General features: G+C 41.1%; 1 protein-coding gene across 1 annotated transcript; it reads right to left on the bottom strand.

Moving 5' to 3' along the window:
- Nucleotides 1–255: 255 nt before the first annotated feature.
- On the bottom strand, nt 256–2,027 carry hrh1 (histamine receptor H1). The gene has a single exon (XM_067240740.1). It carries the CDS (start codon nt 1,952–1,954, stop codon nt 362–364), a length of 1,593 nt encoding a protein of 530 aa, XP_067096841.1. The 5' UTR covers nt 1,955–2,027; the 3' UTR covers nt 256–361.
- Between the last annotated feature and the right edge of the window lie 17,002 nt (nt 2,028–19,029).

Genomic DNA, 19,029 nt, shown 5'->3' with positions numbered 1-19,029 from the left:
CAAGTTTGATGAAATCGTGTATTATACATGCAGATAAAAGTTTCAAAATATATATTAAACTGGAAAACCACATACATGAGCTACATATCACAGTTTTGTCTACAGTCATATTCAAATCTGAATCACCGAGTCACGGAATAATTTGACCAGATACACTTTTGTGCAAAACATTTCGGTTGAAAGATAAGACATCAGAAACCACTACATTTCTGAAAAGTTTTATGATGAAAACACAGTTGACAGCCCATTGTGCAGTGCAATTACATTGCAAAGTAACAATACGCCTATGTAGACTTTATTTTGTCTTCATAAGTCAACATGAATGAAATGATCTAGTACCTCGGTACTCACAGGACACATTTCAAGAATGGATGTTCAAGATACTTTTGAAAACTCTTTTGAAATTCTCATTGCAAAGAGGATATATAAATGGGTTGAGCGTGGAGTTCATGTACCCTAGCCATATAGTGAACATATGAAGGTCGTGAAGGACACACGTTTGACAAAAAGCCATGACCATGAAAGCGATAAAGTAGGGTATCCAGCACATCATAAATGCTGCAATAATGCAGCCCAGCTGCTTGGCAGCCTTGTGCTCTTTGCGGATCTGCAGGCTGTGGATGCGCTGTCGAGAGTGCTCACAGAACCTCTGCCAGGTGTGTTTCAGAGTTAGGCCATTGGCACCGTCCAGTTTAGTGTCCCCCTCCTCTGGCCACGACAATGCCAGGGATGGATTGAATTCATTGTTATGCCGCAACATAGTGGTGTATCTCTCAACATCAGAAATTTGGGTTATCTCACATACTCCAGCCACGGAGTTTGGCACTGCGACATGGCAGTCGGTGACAGACACAAACAGCTTTTCCACGTTGTTGTCCTCTGAATGCTGAATGCCAACTGGTGAGACTGACAATGAAGCATCTGAGTCAGACTTCACTTGTTGAGGTGACAAACACTCCCCGTTTTCATATTTTGCTGAGTCTGTCAGTTCTGTGGTCCTCGACAGGCTCGAATGACAGATATTTCTTTTGTCAAGTTCAGAATTGATTTCTTCACGCTCATTTTTAACATTGGAATAATATGGCTTTTCTAAAGTATAGTGATCCACCAAGCTTTCCTGATGAGAATACTCTGATGAAGCCATGTTATCCCTCCGACATTGATAGACATCGTTTTCAAGTGTTTGAGCATTGTGTTGCCCATTATCCCCAAAGGAATCTACAGGATTGATGATTCGCTCTCTTTCTCGAATGTGTTGTCTCACCGCCAAGTAAATGCGTGTATAAAACCAAAGCATCAAAATAGATGGCACATAAAAGTTGAAGACGGCGGTTATAACTTTAAACCAGGTGACAAACCTAAAGTCCGTGTCACATTTGTTCTCCATCTCTGGTTTCAGCTGGACATGAGTAAAGGACCGCCATCCCAGTATGGGGAGGATCCACGTCATGGAGAGGAGCCAGGCACCTGTGATCATGACACTGGCCTTGCCTCTGGTGCGATACTTCAGGTACTTCAGCGGCTGGCGAACCGACCGATATCGATCCAGGCACAAGATGAACAGGCTGAAAATAGATGCTGTGCTGGCAACATAGTCCATGATTAACCAAAATTGGCAGACTATGCGACCGAGTTTCCATTCATCCTCCAGCAGGTAGACCAGGTTCAGGGGCATCACAGTGGCTCCAACAATGAGGTCTGCCACAGAAAGGCTGACTATGTAGAGGTTGCCCACAGTGTGTAAAGTCTTCTCCTTCTTCACAGCATAGAGGACCAAGATGTTCATGATCACCGTTAACAGGGACAAGCTGCCCAGGGACACTCCTAAAAGGGCCTTGTTAAAGTGGTGCAAGGAGATGGTGGAGTTGTACAGCAGTGTCTCATTGGAGCCTGTCGAGCTGCAAGTACTGTTGCAAGGATGGTCTGTGGTCACTTTGGATGCAGACTCCATCATGGCAGCCAGTCACCTCCAGTTGTCCTCACATGATGATATGGTTGTTGAAACTGACTTCTGAGCTGATTTTGCCAACAGCTACAATAAAGAAGAAAAGGGAGCAGCATTATGTGACGCAGAAATGATTTATGTTAAATGCACGGTTCAAATCTGTTTTATAAACAATAATACTGGCTAACAACAAGAACAACACGTAGACCCGGAGAATCTGAATTGTATTTTTCCATTTACACCCATGTGAGAATTTCTGTTGACATGGTTTTTAAAATAATTTACTCCACAGAACAGTATAGGGCATTGATATTCAAAAATGAATAGAGCTTGTCTGTTGCTATGGAGCAGTCTAGGCAGAGCCATCAGAACTAGAATGTCTCTGCATTTATGTTTCTAATTAATGCAGTTTCAATTGATTGATATCACAATCTTCATGTTTATGCGCTTATCCTTGTCCTCAAGGAACCTGTTAGCCTACTCATTCTATACAGATTATGATTAATGCTGGGCTTTAAATTATTCTCAATCACTGACAAATAACTAATTTTGAGTTACATATGGCCGCCCAGAGTTGCAGGGAGTGCTAGTCACTATCTGAACAAAATAATTCACTTTCATTATCCAAGTATACCTGTAGGCCCTGCAATAACAAACGCTCCACAGTTGTATAGATAATTTCTCAGTTAAAAACCATTCCCACTTTAAACTTCCTCGTATTAAATACAGTATAATACACAGGATTTCGAACACTAGCGTCTGCAAAGACTTCTGTTTCGACTTGTACCTTTTCATGAAGTTTATTGTTGCATATGTGCTAGAAGCTTAGATGTTGTTATTTTTGTTGTTTACCGGTTACAATACCGACTGTTCATTGACCATGCACACCGAACCACTGTTCGGTAGGCTATGTAATCTTTTTTATCCTTGATTTTTAATGTGTGACAGTAGCATCGGTCGCTTTGGATAAAAGCGTCTTGTGAATACAATGTATGCTAAGCATAAATGTAAATGTAAGTTTAGGCTAGGTTGTAGCCACTTCTGAAATGCAATAAAACTACGAATTTGGAGTATCAATTTAGTGACTATATACTTTCACATTTCATTTACCGATCGCCATTCTTCGCAATCACAATTTAAAACAACATTCTTTCTATTTTATTTTATGCCACAAAAGCTGACACCTGTGGGATCCCTCATGATAGCCCATGCCAACTAAATCTTGACAGCCTTTCCTGTACATTGTACTAATTTTGCTACAGCGCCATGATCATAAAAAATGACTAACTGTAGCTAAAATGACTAAATGTAACTACATTTGAACTAAATGATAAAAGTAGCTCACGTATTCAATCGAAACCGACCTATTGCAAAGGAATTTGACAACGTTTCCTTACCATTGTCCAAATGTCGTAAATGTAAACAATTACAAATTACTCACCAAATACTAAAAGTATAATCTTTGACTAACCTCGAACAGGTTCTCCGTAAAGATTATTGCTGATGTTTCAATTGATGGTAGGGTAAAGTCTGCTGCGCGCTTGCGGCACCACACACCCATCTTTACTTAAGAAGGGTGTGACCTCTTCACGCTCTGTCCCTCAAACTGTCGGCAACCTATTGCAGTTCCATAAATGACTATAAACCAAAACATCTATGGTTGAACTGACCCTATTCTATGGTTATTAAATGTGTTTACGGTACCGGTGACTTTTACACTAAACAGAGTAGCATAAGCAGTGCATCAGGATGCTGTCTCTATGTGACGATTCCTATTTCCCTAACAGCATCACTGTCCAGTGTGAACATCATAATGGGTTTATCCATGATTCCTAACTTCCTCTTTCCAGTCATGTCTGATTAATGCCATACCCGATATCTTATTGTTGTGGACCTCTGTATCAATGTAAGTGTTTGAATTAATCACATGGGGACCATACCAGACTAGTGGAAGTTAAGTTCAGATATTAGATTCCCTGTAACTGATGCTTGGACGACTATGCAAATTTACATCTTAACTGTGTGTGTGTGTGTGTTTGTATTAATCACGTTTAGGCCATATCCGAGTACTGGATAATGTAGTTGTTGACAAATTACACAAATCACACGAATGTCTTCACTTAGTTTGTGCACCACACTCATGTCAGCTGTATGCATGTAATGATAGGATTCCTTAATTATAAATGACTGTCCCTCCCTTGGTTTACATGGGCGCGGGATCATAGTTTCTATTATAATAGAATAGAAAACTCAGTTGAGTTCAAAATCCAAAACTTGTCAGAGCTCTTTGAGTTAAAAAGAAGTAATTGGACATAACAAAATGAGTCTGTAATGTTTCACAGTGTATGCTTTTAAATAAGAGATATATATCAAGGGCCAGTGAACGGAGAGCAATCAATACACGCTGTCAAACAAGCAAGTCACACCTGAGTGAATATATTTATATTACCGGTAATCATGGTCAATAAACAAATGAAAAGATAGAGTGTGGTTACTTACCTCATTCACCACAAACACATGAATAGATCATTGAGTTAGTCGAGTTGTGATTTACTGTAAGCCCTCTTTACAATCCAACAGAACAAAAGTTTCATAATAACGTAAAGTAGGGAATGTTTGATAAGTTTGGGATGTTGAACTCCTGTCTCTGTCCACCATCTTTATTGAGATCTAACGAGAAGGTCAATGCTGACATCTGCTGGTTGTATACCTCACCGACTGAGGTCAGATACTGTAGTACTTGTTTGAATCTGGAGCACAATGCACAGTAGACTCCTTATGGCCATCAAATGTGTTTTGAGAAGATGAGTATTTCCCTGAGAGTTTCATATCTCCTATATTCCTCTAAATAGTAAATAGACACTTGTCATGTGAGGTGATAGAGTTGTGTAATCTCACCCCCCACATTGATTCTGCTGTGATGCCCACGCCTCTTCTCCTTATATACTGTTCTTATATACTGTTCTTATATACTGTTCTTATATATTGTCCTTATATACTGTTCTTATATACTGTCCTTATATACTGTTCTTATATACTGTTCTTATATACTGTCCTTATATACTGTTCTTATATACTGTTCTAATATAATGTTCTTATATACTGTTCTTATATACTGTTCTTATATATTGTTCTTTATTGTAGAATATTCAGATCAAAGGAATCAGCTGAATAAGACATGAAGGAAAGTGGAGAGTAGGATTCCATCACCAACACATCATGGGACTATTGAATTGAGTTTGGTATTTTACAGTACACAGGGTCTGACAATTATAGTTCTAATTTGATTTCTATTCTCCATGAATATAGATTACTATTCAAAGCCCCTTACCTGTTGCAAGCATTTCAAAGACATTCCGATAGATGGCAGTAAATGTAACTTAATATTTTAATGGAATAGTGATGTCCAGAGAACATTTTCAATGAAACTGATTGTACTTAAATTGTACTCCCAAAAACTTCTCAATCTTGCAACGATTTAACAATGTTTCAATGCCCCTGCAAAAAGTGTCACAACAATAAACAGGGAGACAAAAATGGAGTGGCACAAATTTGAAATGGTAATTTCTATTTATCAGCACAGTGAGTATTCATTGGCCGAGACAGAGTGGCTGGGGAGTCTGGTTTGACCTGTTCCTCGGATTGGCCCGAAATAGTCAGAGGCAGTGAACTGTTTCTAATGAAGAATAATGCACTGCACTGGAGACCCACAAAGCTGGGCACAGAGACACAGACACATACAATACTGCCCCAGGCCATGCACCGGCCCTCAGCCACCATTCACACTTTTACTACCTTTCAAGACCCCACACAGTCCTGACAACAAAAGAGACACTAACCTAGTTGTTTTACCATTCCAAGACCCCACCATTCTCACCAACAAAGCTCAGGCTGCAAACCCAGAACTGTAATTGACAAGGGCCTGCTCTCAGCCCACACCTCGGTAACCTGGTCTCATTCAAACCTTGTATTCTTTGACATTCTAAAGAAAAGAACAAATGCAACAAAATAAATCATGTTGAAAACTTCAAATGTTGCCATTTTACAGACAGCTATCCGAGATAGCAAGTGACCGAGCACTAACAAAATTGTGCTCTGTTCATTGAAGCATTTTGTATTTTTTGTATTTGTACTTGAAGGGTTTGTTGAGTGATTCTGTATAACCCCGAACAGTACTCTCTGCCTCAGGACTTCTTGTTTATAATAAACGTCCAAACCATATCAGAAAAACCTTTTTGAGTTGGCAGCCAAACTGCATGTGTCTTCTTCTCCCTCAGATTAGTGGTGAAGCATCACGCAAACACTGTCAGATCCTGGGGCTACTCCCAAGATATGTTCAGACGCTTCTGCAGTACTTTGCATGACTATCAAATCATGGGCACCAAGAAACATTACAAACAATGGAGCAATATTACCCCAATGGCTTTCTATATCATGTCATTCAAGAATGCAAGCTATACATTAAATAAATGTATTATAAAGACAATTCCAATCATATCGTGACTGTTATGACTGTTCTGTCAATGTAGCTTTCATATAGAATTTGACCCAAAACATCTAGTTGTGTAATGAACATAGTAAAATGACATGGTATATACTGTATGTTAAATATATATTTCTGTGTGGCAGCATGTGAAAGAAAAAATGTAGCAGCAAATTTATATCAGCTGTGTGTCATTTCCTGTTACTAAGAGAGACTAACCAGAGCAAGGATTCCTTTATGTAAAGAGGCTCACTGAAACGAACACTGTGATGCATGATGTGTATGAAGGCCAGGAAGTAGGAGGAGATCATTTCGATAATCTAATTTGAGGAATAAGTACCGCACATGTCCGCATAGTCTGATCTGATTGGTTCCTGATTGGTCCTGGACAAGAACCACAGCTGTACAGGGTGGTGCACTGTGCCTGCAGCAGGAACTGGACACATGGTGTGATCCAGCTACGATAATAAGGAGGGCCAGACTTGAAGAATTACTAGAAGGTTCCATTATAGTTTTCCGAAGTGAATTCATGCTGATAGGAAGGTTGAATTTATGTCTGAACGCTAAAGTGCAACTTCCTTAATGTCTGTTTCTGTATTCTGTAAAGCTCAAGATGTAATTAAATGAAAACATTTGCATGGTCTTGCCCCTTCACACACACAAACACACACACATGCACACACATAACACAAGGAGACACAAAATGTTGATCCCGCCTGTCATGCATCCCTTCTCTTTTCCATTACGGCCACATAAACATGTGCACAAACACACACACACACACACATGCAGACTTCTCCTAGATATAATGTGTCTTCACATGACCTTCACTCCACGTTTAGTATATTTATCCAGACAAAGAAAATTGTGAAGCCCGAGTGTGGGGGTACATATACATCCTCTGACAGACATACAGGCTGAAGAAGGTTATCTGTGCAATTCCAGTCCCTGTCCATCACGTGGCAGTGTTCTGCAGCTGTGGAACACTGTCTGTCACAATGGAAGCCGAGCTGTTCAAAGTCATGCAAATCCGCATGAGGACCACAAGCCCCACCACTCTCTGGGCCTTATCTCTGACTGCACCTTGTGGGAAACAGCCTGCCTCCCTCCCGAAATATTTTAAAGCTCCTCTTTGATTTCTCTCACACGCTAAATACTTTAGACCTGCTAACTAATGGAAAACAAGAGACAAGGGCTGCTGGTGACGCTTCATATCATTCCTTAAGGAGAAGGGACCGGGTGCTCTAGTTGTATTTGATGGAGGATGAAACCAACTATTAAAACACTCAGCATAGGATCAACATAATGAGCAATGGTCTTTATTAAATAAAGATATTTCGTCACATTGAAAACCAGTTCTATCTAAAACTTTTAACCATTCATATTATTGAGTATTTTGTACCACTTAATCAACACTGAATATCGAAGAGCTTTGGGACTTGCACACAGTTTCATCTGATGGATGACACTTTCTAGTTTTCAAATCAAATACTTAAACTTTTGGGCATGAGTTGATGCAAGTGCACCAGTGAAATTTCACTCAACTTTTGTTGCTGCTGATAAAAATCCATATTCTGTATGTTTATATAAATCATCAATCTCCCAACCAGTGTTTCTGTTTTAAGAGAGCCATGGCTTTCATCATAATCATTCCCCCACACTCTTGAAGTCAATGATCCTGTACAGGGTAATCAAATTTCATTTTGTTTTTTAAATTGACAGCATGATGTATTGTGTGTTGTTGTTGCACTGTCTGAATTCAGATCATGGGTGGCAATGGAGCGGGAACTAATTTCTTATTTGGCTTTTAGCGCGGAACAGGAAGATATGGGGCTGTCTGTCCCCATGCTAACATTTACTTCATGCCAGAAGGATCATTTCACTTGAGACAGGACTCGTTTGTGTAAAGAAACATTATTACTCTGAATCTGTGAAACTAGGCCACATTTGTTTGAGAACATTTCCAGATACTGTGATGTGAACAGATATGTGCCATCATTCAGACAGCATGCAGTCTACTTCCTAATAAGGTTTGCTGTGGGTATTTTCAAACTCAATCCACATTAGTGTGTTTAATGCTACAAAAGCAGAGGACTCGATAGTCTCTATAAAAGGGATCTGCCAACAGAAATATGGGTATTAAGACTTCATGTTGCAGCTGTTGTAAGCTGACATTCTTGTGTTGTAATTCTTTTTTGGAAGCGTCTAGCCTTCCCCATGATATTGTAGGCTGATGTGAAAAGCTGCACAATATTTTAATTGGCTAAGCATCCAGGCACTGTTGTTGCTAATGACCATTTTGGGACAGATGACCCAATGCAATCCAAACATAATTCAGTGAATTTCTTCAAGTCAATTGAGCGTATGTAGGAATGACAGCTGTCAGGTGTGATGGGCTCAGTCATAATTAAGCTGTGATGACTTTACTTGGGTCACTTAACACAGTCCAAAGAATCATGGAAACATGTGTAGGCCTTCAACATTCAGAATGTGATCATCACAGAACCTCTTCCTGCATTGGTAGAACTATTTAACACGATGTAAGTCAGAACTGGGTTTACATGGTTGGTAGATGGGTGGTAGATGGATGGTGGATGGATGAATGATGGATGGATGTTTGATGGATAGTACATGGATGGTGGATGATTGGTGGATGGACGGTAGATGGGTGGTAGCTGGATGGTGGATGGATGATGGATGGACGATGGATGGGTGGTAGATGGATGGTAGATGAATGGTAGATGAATGGTAGATGGATGAATGGATGGTGGTTCAGATCCCTCCATTACAGGGCGACAAGCAACTGACCCCAGAAGATAACGTTCACCTCAACGTCATGCATCATCGGTCTCCACACCCACATGAAAAAGGAACACACCGTTCCCCTTCATGATGTAATCAGATGCTGCATATGAGATCCCAGTCCAAATCCAAAGAAAGCCCCCATGTCTGTGTATGTGGAGCCTCATGAGGTGAAACAGAGGAAGGCAGAAGGGAGTGTGTGCGAGTGAGAAAGAACACAGCAGAGCCGTGGGGAGGGTCAGATATGTGTTACAGGTCCGGGAGAAATCTGTCAGCCCCGTTCATCGTCCTGACTGACGCTAGCTGCCGTCTGACGCGAGGAATACAGAGGTGACGAGAAAGGTCAAGGCTAATAACAGCCTCATTTGTGTTTTGGATGTGGAGAAAGGAAAACTCATTACTGGGTATCCGCCAGACGTCTCCAGAACCCTTTAATCTAGAACGACTGTCAGGAGTAACATCCAAAGATCGCTCATTGCAATTAGCTATTTCTTTGAGGTCAGAGCCTGAGTGTTGTACAAAACATAGGCAACTTGTCTACATTGCATGTGATGCATATTTTAACCAACGTTTTCAAGGGAAGTAAGGGCAGCACCAGTCTAGAAGTACAGCAGGTGAGGCATTAACTGTGTTTAGGACAGTTAAATGGGAGACCCAATTACTGGTAGCCATGCTTAAAAACAGCAAAACCGTGGATTTATTTTCAACATGTGCAATGGCCCCATCTGGACCTTATTAAATGATACTTGTTATGTTATTACTCTGGTAAGTGTAATTGTAAAGATAAGTCACAGTTAGCACGGGAGACATCTCATTTTTATAAACTGTGATTTATGAAAATTGCTAACTGCATTATAATGCCGGTTGACATAATGAACATATATCTAATCGAGTACGCCATCAATCACTGAGACCGACCATGTGGAGGCCATGGGTAATAAACTACTGGGACTACTGGAGCTGCATGGATACCATGGGAACGGCATTGTCTTGGAGCACATAACAAACCTCAAGGTTGACTGGGGTAACCTCCCAGTACTGAACCCAAGCCACCTCGCTCTGGTCTCTTAGGAGACTTCTGTGGAGGTGATCCATTAGCAGCCAGTCACAACACAACTAAGGTAGAGGGAGTTTACCCTGAGGCAGTAAAACATCTTGTCTTGCATGTTAAAAGGCAGAGGGATTCTATTTGAGTAATATATATATATATATATTGTGGCAACTCCCCACTTTTTTCACTCTTAAAATATTTCTAGGGTTTAGCAAAAGTCGATGTATTCTCCTTACATTTAACTGTTTAAGTATGAGCTGAATGGGCTGATTCTCCAAAACCAAGAAAATTGAAAGAAATGAGGAAATATAAGTAGCATGCTATCTAAAAACTGTGGTGTCAACATCTACAGCCATTAAGAAAGAAGTATTTTTCTGTGATCCACACAGGATAAGTCAATGTTCATATCCAGCTTAAATCAGACGTCATGATGTTACAATGTAGGAACTAATCACTGTGCTTTTCAAGCAGAACATCAGCATACAATACATCAATGTCAATCAAGCTCAAACACAATGTGAATGTCCTGCCAAGTTGAACTCTATGTCACTGGATCAGATGACATTTAGCATCAAGCTTTTATGATTTAAAAGAAAACATAAAACTGTCCAGCAATGTAGGACCTTTTAAGTAATGTCGCAGGTGAAATTTGTGTAAATGTTATGTGTTATGAAACATGTAAAAGGCCTCACCAGGAACAGAGACCATCCTGTTACCAGCTTATGAGTCACAGTTTAGTTTGGATTTTGTTCTTGTCTGTGTCCTCCTCTGCTCCGCCCTGCCCTGCCCTGCTCCCCCTCAGCTCCTGGACGGGGAGGAGGTCCAGTGGTCCGCCCCAAGCACGCTCATACACCCATCAGCAGCTTCCTACCTGACCATGTCTGACACATGGGAATGGTGAGTGTCCCAGCCCAGACAGTTACCTGACTCACCACTGCACCTCAATCCAACTCACTCTCCCTTGGCCCATCACATGTCAACATTGCTTACCCAACTCAACATCAAAGACCCCAGCACACACAAACACCACAGTCTACCACCATCTACAGTGCATCGCTTCCCCCCTATTCACCTCCTGACACCCTATTACCGTTGAAACTCCCTCATCCAATCCATCACCTTGTCGCTCCACCTTTATGGAATGCCCTCATGCGTTTATGACATGGACCCTGTGAGCTGGTGTGTCCACAGGCTATGAATGCTAATTAGCCCTCCCCTGGTCACACCCCCTGTGGAACAGCATCATCACAACAGTTCCTGTTCAGGTTTCCCTTCATTTGAATAAGAACTTGTTTTTGCTATGGTTCTGGCTTTCAGAGCGTCTAACCAGTACAAAGAGATGGTTTGCTTGGGACTCTGTTTAGTCCCATCACACCTTGTTTTGGAACAGTTCCTGTGACCGTTAGCATTAGCAAATCCAGAATCGGTAGAATAATAGCAGACCTTTGAATGATTGAATGAATGGCTTGTATACTGGCTTGGCTGTACTCTATGTGGACTTGCATAGTCCGACCTGTTTCATCAGCTCTCTGATGAAAAGAAGAGAGAGGAGGGCTCCTGGCTTGTGAGACACCAGCAACACATCCAAGCAGGCAAGAAGTGACCACCCCTATTAGAGGGACCACATCTTGATGGGTGCCCTGAGCACACTCAGTCCCTTCACCTCACATTGCTCCCAGTCATTTACAGACACGCAGGCCATGCATGGGGCCAGAACAACCAGGAGCCACCAGGGAGGAGAAATATACTAGTTAGGATGCACAGTATCAGAATTCCGCTGGATGGTTTTAGTGGTTCCTATGGTCAGTCTTACTCTTAATTACTGACTGGATGCCCCAGTTTTGCTCAGCTGCCAGATAGCATTAAGTCATCTTATTGCATTCAGGAAATTACACTTTTTTGGGAATAACAACATTTGAACTTGAGGCTGTCTGAGCTGCTCCAAAATAAATATTCCAAATTGTGGAATAACAGCTGAGAGTGGAGATGTGAGGTCCTGAAATCAGTCCTCAGTCCAAAACCAGAGACCAAGCAGCACACAGGGCTCCATACATTCTACATAATGCCAGTTCTAGCTAGATCACTCCTGACATAGTAAGTAAATATTGTGACATCACAAGGGGACAGGTGGTGGAGGGATGTCACATTCCTAGACAAGAGAGGTGGCAACACCCCAAAATGGTGGCAGTGGCCCACACTACATCTCCCAGAATCCCTCACCAATTGGACAGGTGTAGATGTGTGAGCCACCTAATTAAGTTAGGACTACACAAGGGGGGGAGGGGAAAGAGCAGGGGAGAGGAACCAGAGAGACAGTGGGCACATGGCTGGTTAGATAGATATGATAGATATGGTCCAGAGAGCAACAGGTTGAATAGTAAGCCCTGTTTGGTGAGTGAAGGACGGCGTTGAAGGGGAAAGACGTTTTTGTTTAACTTTTGTGGATTTTTGTTGGACTGTGGAAGTTTGGAGGAGGAACCTGCCTGAGTTTCATTTTTTGTAGGCTGTTCCTGGAAAATAAAGTGCTATCTTCCTGTGGAACCTGTGTTTGCGTTGTCCTTCCTGCCCGGTTGCACTGCCTCAATCTTGCCTGCCCTAGTCGGCTCTTCTCATGACGCTAAAATATGTATGTTTTAGGTTTGTAAAACTTCCCCTCAAGTTCAGATTTGAATTCAAAATCAACTTCCATTACCACAGATAATTTCTCTCAGACATCTCTGGGTGCTTTTCAATTCTCAAGTATGGCATGGGTGTAGATGTACAGTACACACGGTCATGAAGACATGTTCATTAACTTCCTTTTAATAAGGACAAAGCCACATTGAGATCTCGATATGGGATTTACATGTTCACCTACTGCAGGACCATATGCGGTCAGTAAATCCTATTTTGAGGAACCCTCTGAACATACCTCATTGTTTTTTCAGTCAAATGATGTGTGTGGTTCTGAACATGATACAGTGTTATGTTTCTGTCTGGTTCTCAGATGACCTACTTAGATTGTGAAATTGTTAAATCAGTAACGTTTTGGTGTGGAACTGTGAACAAATGAATACTTATTTTCTCCCATGACCACACCTGGAAAGAGCATGACCTATGTCTGACATTTAATAAGAGAAGATTAAACACACATTCTCAGTAAAGTTTCTCGGGGAGCCATTTAATTTTCTAAGAATAATGTGATCTACCCAGGAGCCACAGGGCTGTGTCAGCCTGCTTAGCTGAAGCCTAGGCATCATGCAGCAGACGTAATAACTAATATACTAAAGTAACTAAAGTAACAAAGTAAACTATTAACTAATTATCAAACAAGAGTAGTCACTGAACCACATCTACAACACTTAAATGTGAGAGAACTTCACAACATATTAAATAAATCCATTAGCATTGTGACGAGAGTCCTCACTAGTTGGCTTCAATAATAATCACGAGAAAACATCATAATGCCGACATTTCACTAATTCCCCCCAGGCAAGTAAAAGTCAAGTGTATGAAACATAATTTTCTACAAAGCTGTCTGTATTTTAAAATGAGTAATTGCTGATTTTTAAATCAGTTTGAGATAATTGAAGATTTAAGTAGTATAGTAATTCTTACCCATGGGGATACACATTTTGAAAAACAGATTGTGCAACATTTTTGTCTTATTAATGCACATATTTTGAGGCTCCTCCATGGCTCTGTCCTTTGGCAAAATGAGAACTCATTATTAATTCAATGTTTGTTCATCATGATTGTTCGCCATACAACTACAAGACTGTTTTGACCATGTGCAGTATCAGCATGCTTGTTTCTGCATTTACAGTACCACAAAAAAAAAGTATATTTCTAACAGACCTTGATAATCATCATCATGCTAAAAGCGCTGGCTTCACTCCCATGTAGGTCATCTAAGGATCTAGAGGCTTTGCCATCTTCAACAAGCCCCAGGATGAAGATGATTTTCTTGGCACAGAAGTCTATTTAACTCCAAATCCCCCAGTCCGTTTAGGAAGCCTCCTCTTTACTGTGATGAAGCAACACTCCAGACTCTACTACAAAGAAACAGATCCGATTCCTTCAAATGTTCAAGAACCCCCATACAGTTGGACGTTTGATATACCATCTAACCTAAATGGTTTTGGTGGATTAAACTAGGTAACTTGCTATCTAAACATGTTTAATTAAGTAAGTTCATTCAACAGTCATGGGGTAAATGCATGTTTGTGTGAGAAAACCCTTTTGCACTTTAACATGAAATACAGTATCCTGGGCAAAGACACGTGATGAAGCACTCTTTGGGATGAGTACAATATGTATTCACACTGGGAGCACTCAAGAAGCTCTTTGTCTGTGCCCTGATTGTGATCAAGGCTTCAGATCTAACAGCTCCAGTGGAGATGGGGTGCTCAGTCTGGAGAAGTACCTTCCTCGTGGTGCTATTTTGGAAGACATCTCTTTGTCTGAGCCACATGAAAATGGTTTCTGCCCTGAGCATCTACTTTCTGTTTTCAGTCACTGTGCGTCTAAAATGGTCAAATTAGGAGCCGTGCTGGCAGGTTTAGGACGAGCCACGCCATCAGTGGCATTCACGTTTGAGGGTTCGTGCTCTTTGTAGTAAAAATAGTCTGGGATTGGGTGCTTTGGTTTGGGTATAGAGAGAGAGAGAGATAGAGAGAGAGAGAGAGAGAGAGAGAGAGAGCTACAGTAGTAGACATGGGCAGCCCAGAGGCAAGAAAGCACTGCTCATTGGATTTAAAATGGGGGGGGGGGGGGGGCAGTGGGGCGGAATGGGGGAGGGGGGAGAAGAGCTTAGCAAAATACCAATATCTTCTTAGCTAATTTCTGCACTATTCGGTCAGTTAGAGTGGGGGGCTTACAGAAGCATTAAAGTGTACTGTGAGTCATTAAAAGTGTCACAACAAACTTAACTCAAGGTTTTGTGAAGGATGTTCCTTTCCTCTTGAGGCTGTAAGTGTGCCATATTGCATTGGTTATTACTACACAGAAAGAGTAGTATAAACATGGATTTTCTATTTATTCTTAATATGTGTATTTTCTCATGGATGTCATTTGTAGCATTCACTAAGAAACTATGCAGCCTATGAATACCCGCTGAGATCCTAATGATTCTTGTATGGAGGCTTCGGTAAATTCATGGAATGCACTATTTGTCTTTCATCAAAAACTGACTGGAGAAGTGATGTAGTTTAGTATAAAGGCATCATGGATCACCAGTTTCTGCTTCTCACAGGCAGTGTCCTTTCTCCCAGCAACACTAAAGGCATTATTTAACTTTATAAAGGGCCATGGATTAATTCCTCGAGCATTGTGCCCAGTGTACTATAAAATGTACTAAATGCTAAAAACTGAATGCTATCTGCACTTCTTTTAAAACATCTTTGCCTAGAGCATGTCTTGCATTATCTTGAAACAGAGAAATCTGGACGGAGTCTTACAAACTGTAGCATAGTGGCTAAGATTATATAAGAGATTTCTCTTTGTAAAACCTGTGTAAGAATATGACATCAGCCAGCCTTCCTTGCAAATAGACCTATGGTTGATGTGTTTGACAGTGAGAAGCTGTTGGTAAAACCTCGGGTTTGATGACGTTTATGCCATTCAGTAGAGAAAACACACCCCTGTCAGAATGATGTCTTCAGAAAGTTAGCTAAACAGGTAATCTGGGAACACAGGACCACACGTTTGTCTACATTCCACTTCAGCAATACTGTGGTGCATGTCTGACACAGCTGCACTCCCCATGTGTGTGTCTGCTGTGGGCATGAGGGGAGGAGGCGTGGCCTGAGGCCCAGCGGGTGGGGGGGCTGCCCCCCCCCTCACCTTACAGAGGTAATTATCTACAATCAGAGGGACTCAGAAAATCTATAGACCCTTAAAGAGCGGCTCAAATAGGGGAGCGAGCCTCCTCCGTTCAGACACAGTTTGTGACCCCCAATCGCTCAGTTATCACCTTGACCCCCCATCATGGCAACAATTGATGAGGCCAATGTTGCGGACCACTGCTGGGAACCAACGTCACACAGCAGTGAAAGAACTGCTGTGGAGCTGTCTGGATGGAGGAGCGATAGTATTAGTCTGAGCATGAACCAGCAACTCTAACACGTCTGCCATTGTGGTCTACTGAAGCATCACAGTCAGCTGCATCCCTAATAATGTATGTTATGGGACATGCTATTGGGGTACTTGTTTTTAATGTTGTCAGTCCTTCCTTTGTGTCTGTTTCTTGGGCCCTGGAGTATTACGTTTTTATACTGTAATACTGTGTGTCCTGTACTTGCATTATGCATTTTCTGTATGGCAGGCCACCATTTAAAAGGAGACCTTAGTCACATTAAGGCCTTCGTGCCAACAAATATTTTCTCAAGAGTGCAACATGACATAAAACACATATTTGTGAATACACAAACCTTTGATTCTGTCAAAAGGAAAAGGGAAAATGTAGCTTTATCTTAAATGCGCAAGAAACTACCAACATTCTAATGTGGAATACAAATATTTATGGGTTATAGAAAAAAACAGACAAATACTTTAAAATTAAGAACAAAATCAGTAATAAAGGATAGTTTGGAAGACATTTAGGAAGCATTATTCAGAGAGATGTTTGTCAATACAGCATCAGTGGAAACGTTGATCGTTATTTCTTCTCATGTATTCATAGGATATGTGTTTATAGCTCACTTGGGACATTGTAGCTTTATTCACCAATAGCTGATTGTTCTACAGAGCCATACATTCAGTCGATGGCAGACAGCTCTGTTAGGCGCAAGCACATGAAGGGACACCATAACTCATGCCACCATGCAGGCCTAATGGCAGCTGACCACCAGAATGGCTGTGCGTGACCTTTTCTCATGACCCATGATGATACAGATGATTGTGCTTCAACAAAATTACTTTATTTATGAGACATTGTTTACATTATCCTCCCTCCCCCCTCTCTTTTCTCCGAAGGTCCAGCCGACCCACACATGAGGGTTTTAGGAGACCTGACCTAACAGGGGTCACGGACTGTTTGATGTCTGTATTTGTTTTGTTTTGCTGATAATTTATGATTTTGTTGGACACTTTTGTTTCTTTGGACGTAAATTAAATGTCTTACTCTGCATGCAAAGGTACACAAGCACAAATGCTACTTTTGAAAGTTTGAAATGTGAAAGGACAGTTTCGATTTCTCTGTTTGAATTTCATGGAACATCTTGTAAATTACCTTATTGCCTAAAGCCCTATTCTCTGTGAGGCTGAGATAAATAGGAAGTTTTTAACTCCTGATGTGAGAACATATGGTTTCCTGCCCTGTAAAAGCTACATTTGTCAGTGCCACAGAGCTTTCTTCACCAGATAATTGTGCTCTATTGTCTAAGAAGACTGCCTGTAGATATCCTGGAATAGAGGCTTACTGCAAGGAAGGGTTTGTGAATGGAGATAGAAAAATGGCTTGTCTCTTGAAGAGTTTGTCAACCCCACTGTTTGTATGATTAATGATGTCATTAGAGGATATAATGTCTTCACATTATTTGGCTAACTCCCCCAGATAGGGTCTGTAGATGCTAAGACAGACTAGCTGCAACAAACATGCAACTTTGAGTTTCACGACCTGAAACACCAGAGTGAGCCCAGAAAGGTTTCTACTTCATTTCAGTGGTTCATGAGACGTGCAGTGGACTTTAGGATCTTTTCCAAGTGTCTTGGCTGCACATTTCAGTTACACACACGACTAAACTACTAAACTAAGACTGAGAAACATTCGTACACTACTAATCGTCTGTACAGAGCTTATCCTAAACGTTTAAACAGTGCATACACCATGAAATAGCTGCACTCACACCTACAGTGCTGAACCCTGTGTAAAGAGGCTGCATTCTCAGCAATCAGGTGCCCTGCTAATGGCTGTGAGACTAGGCCACTTCTTCAGCTTTGCCCAGGAGCTGAGCGTTCAGTCACCTGCTGGGCTGCACTCTTACCTTACCCAGAAAGAAAGAACTAATCAAGGTTAACAACACTTTGGGAAAGAAATAGTAACCTGCAACTTCAAGCGTGCAACCCTGATGGGTTCAATTCGTGGAAACTTTGCTGTGACATTTTGGCCAATCATGTTCAAAAGGCTTCACAAAAAAAAGCTACTGTAAGAACATCCACTGATTTTACACTGAAGTTGTGCTCTAACCAACCATATGCCCAACGGAAGACCATGTTTAAGGGTCAAGTGAATTTTGCTGAAATGTTCACATGCATTGTAGGACAGTCTGTTTTATTAGCAGCTGTTAGTGTTCAACATCAGTCACAAAGGGTATAAGTAGAATGTATTGAAGGTTTACATTATAGTAGATTGATTCCATCTAACCTTGTTTTGGGAGATCTAATATGCAACTAACTCATATTGAATGAATACAGTATATTGTGAGAATTGCCTCGATGATATTACATGAAAACGAGTTGAAATACACTCGTCAGTAAACCTTTCCTGTGTTCAATGTTCAAGAAACAAATATTTGTCATTTCAATTGGAGGGGAAAAGGAGGGGTAGTGCAGCCAATCTTTGTTGTCACATGTAGTTTTAAAAGACACCTTCCCAAGCCTTCCAGTCATTCAAATGGAGAAGCAACCAGACTTGATCTTAATTCATCCCCTTTAATTAACAGTCAGAACAGCTTTCACCCAACACTCAAGCATGAGTCACTGTTTTCTCTAATTTCCACTAAACAGACAGAGTTTACCATGAGAAAGGAGAGGCAAAGGACTGTTACT

The sequence above is a fragment of the Osmerus mordax genome, chromosome 1 (genome assembly GCF_038355195.1).
Source record: "Osmerus mordax isolate fOsmMor3 chromosome 1, fOsmMor3.pri, whole genome shotgun sequence".
In the NCBI taxonomy this organism is placed as follows: Eukaryota; Metazoa; Chordata; class Actinopteri; order Osmeriformes; family Osmeridae; genus Osmerus; species Osmerus mordax.
Note: the sequence above shows the minus strand (reverse complement) of the source record. Positions and strands in the feature narration are given on the sequence as shown.

Bases quoted from the DNA above. Each gene is read 5' to 3' on its own strand.
- hrh1 (XM_067240740.1), bottom strand. From the start codon at position 1,954: ATGATGGAGTCTGCATCCAAAGTGACCACAGACCATCCTTGCAACAGT.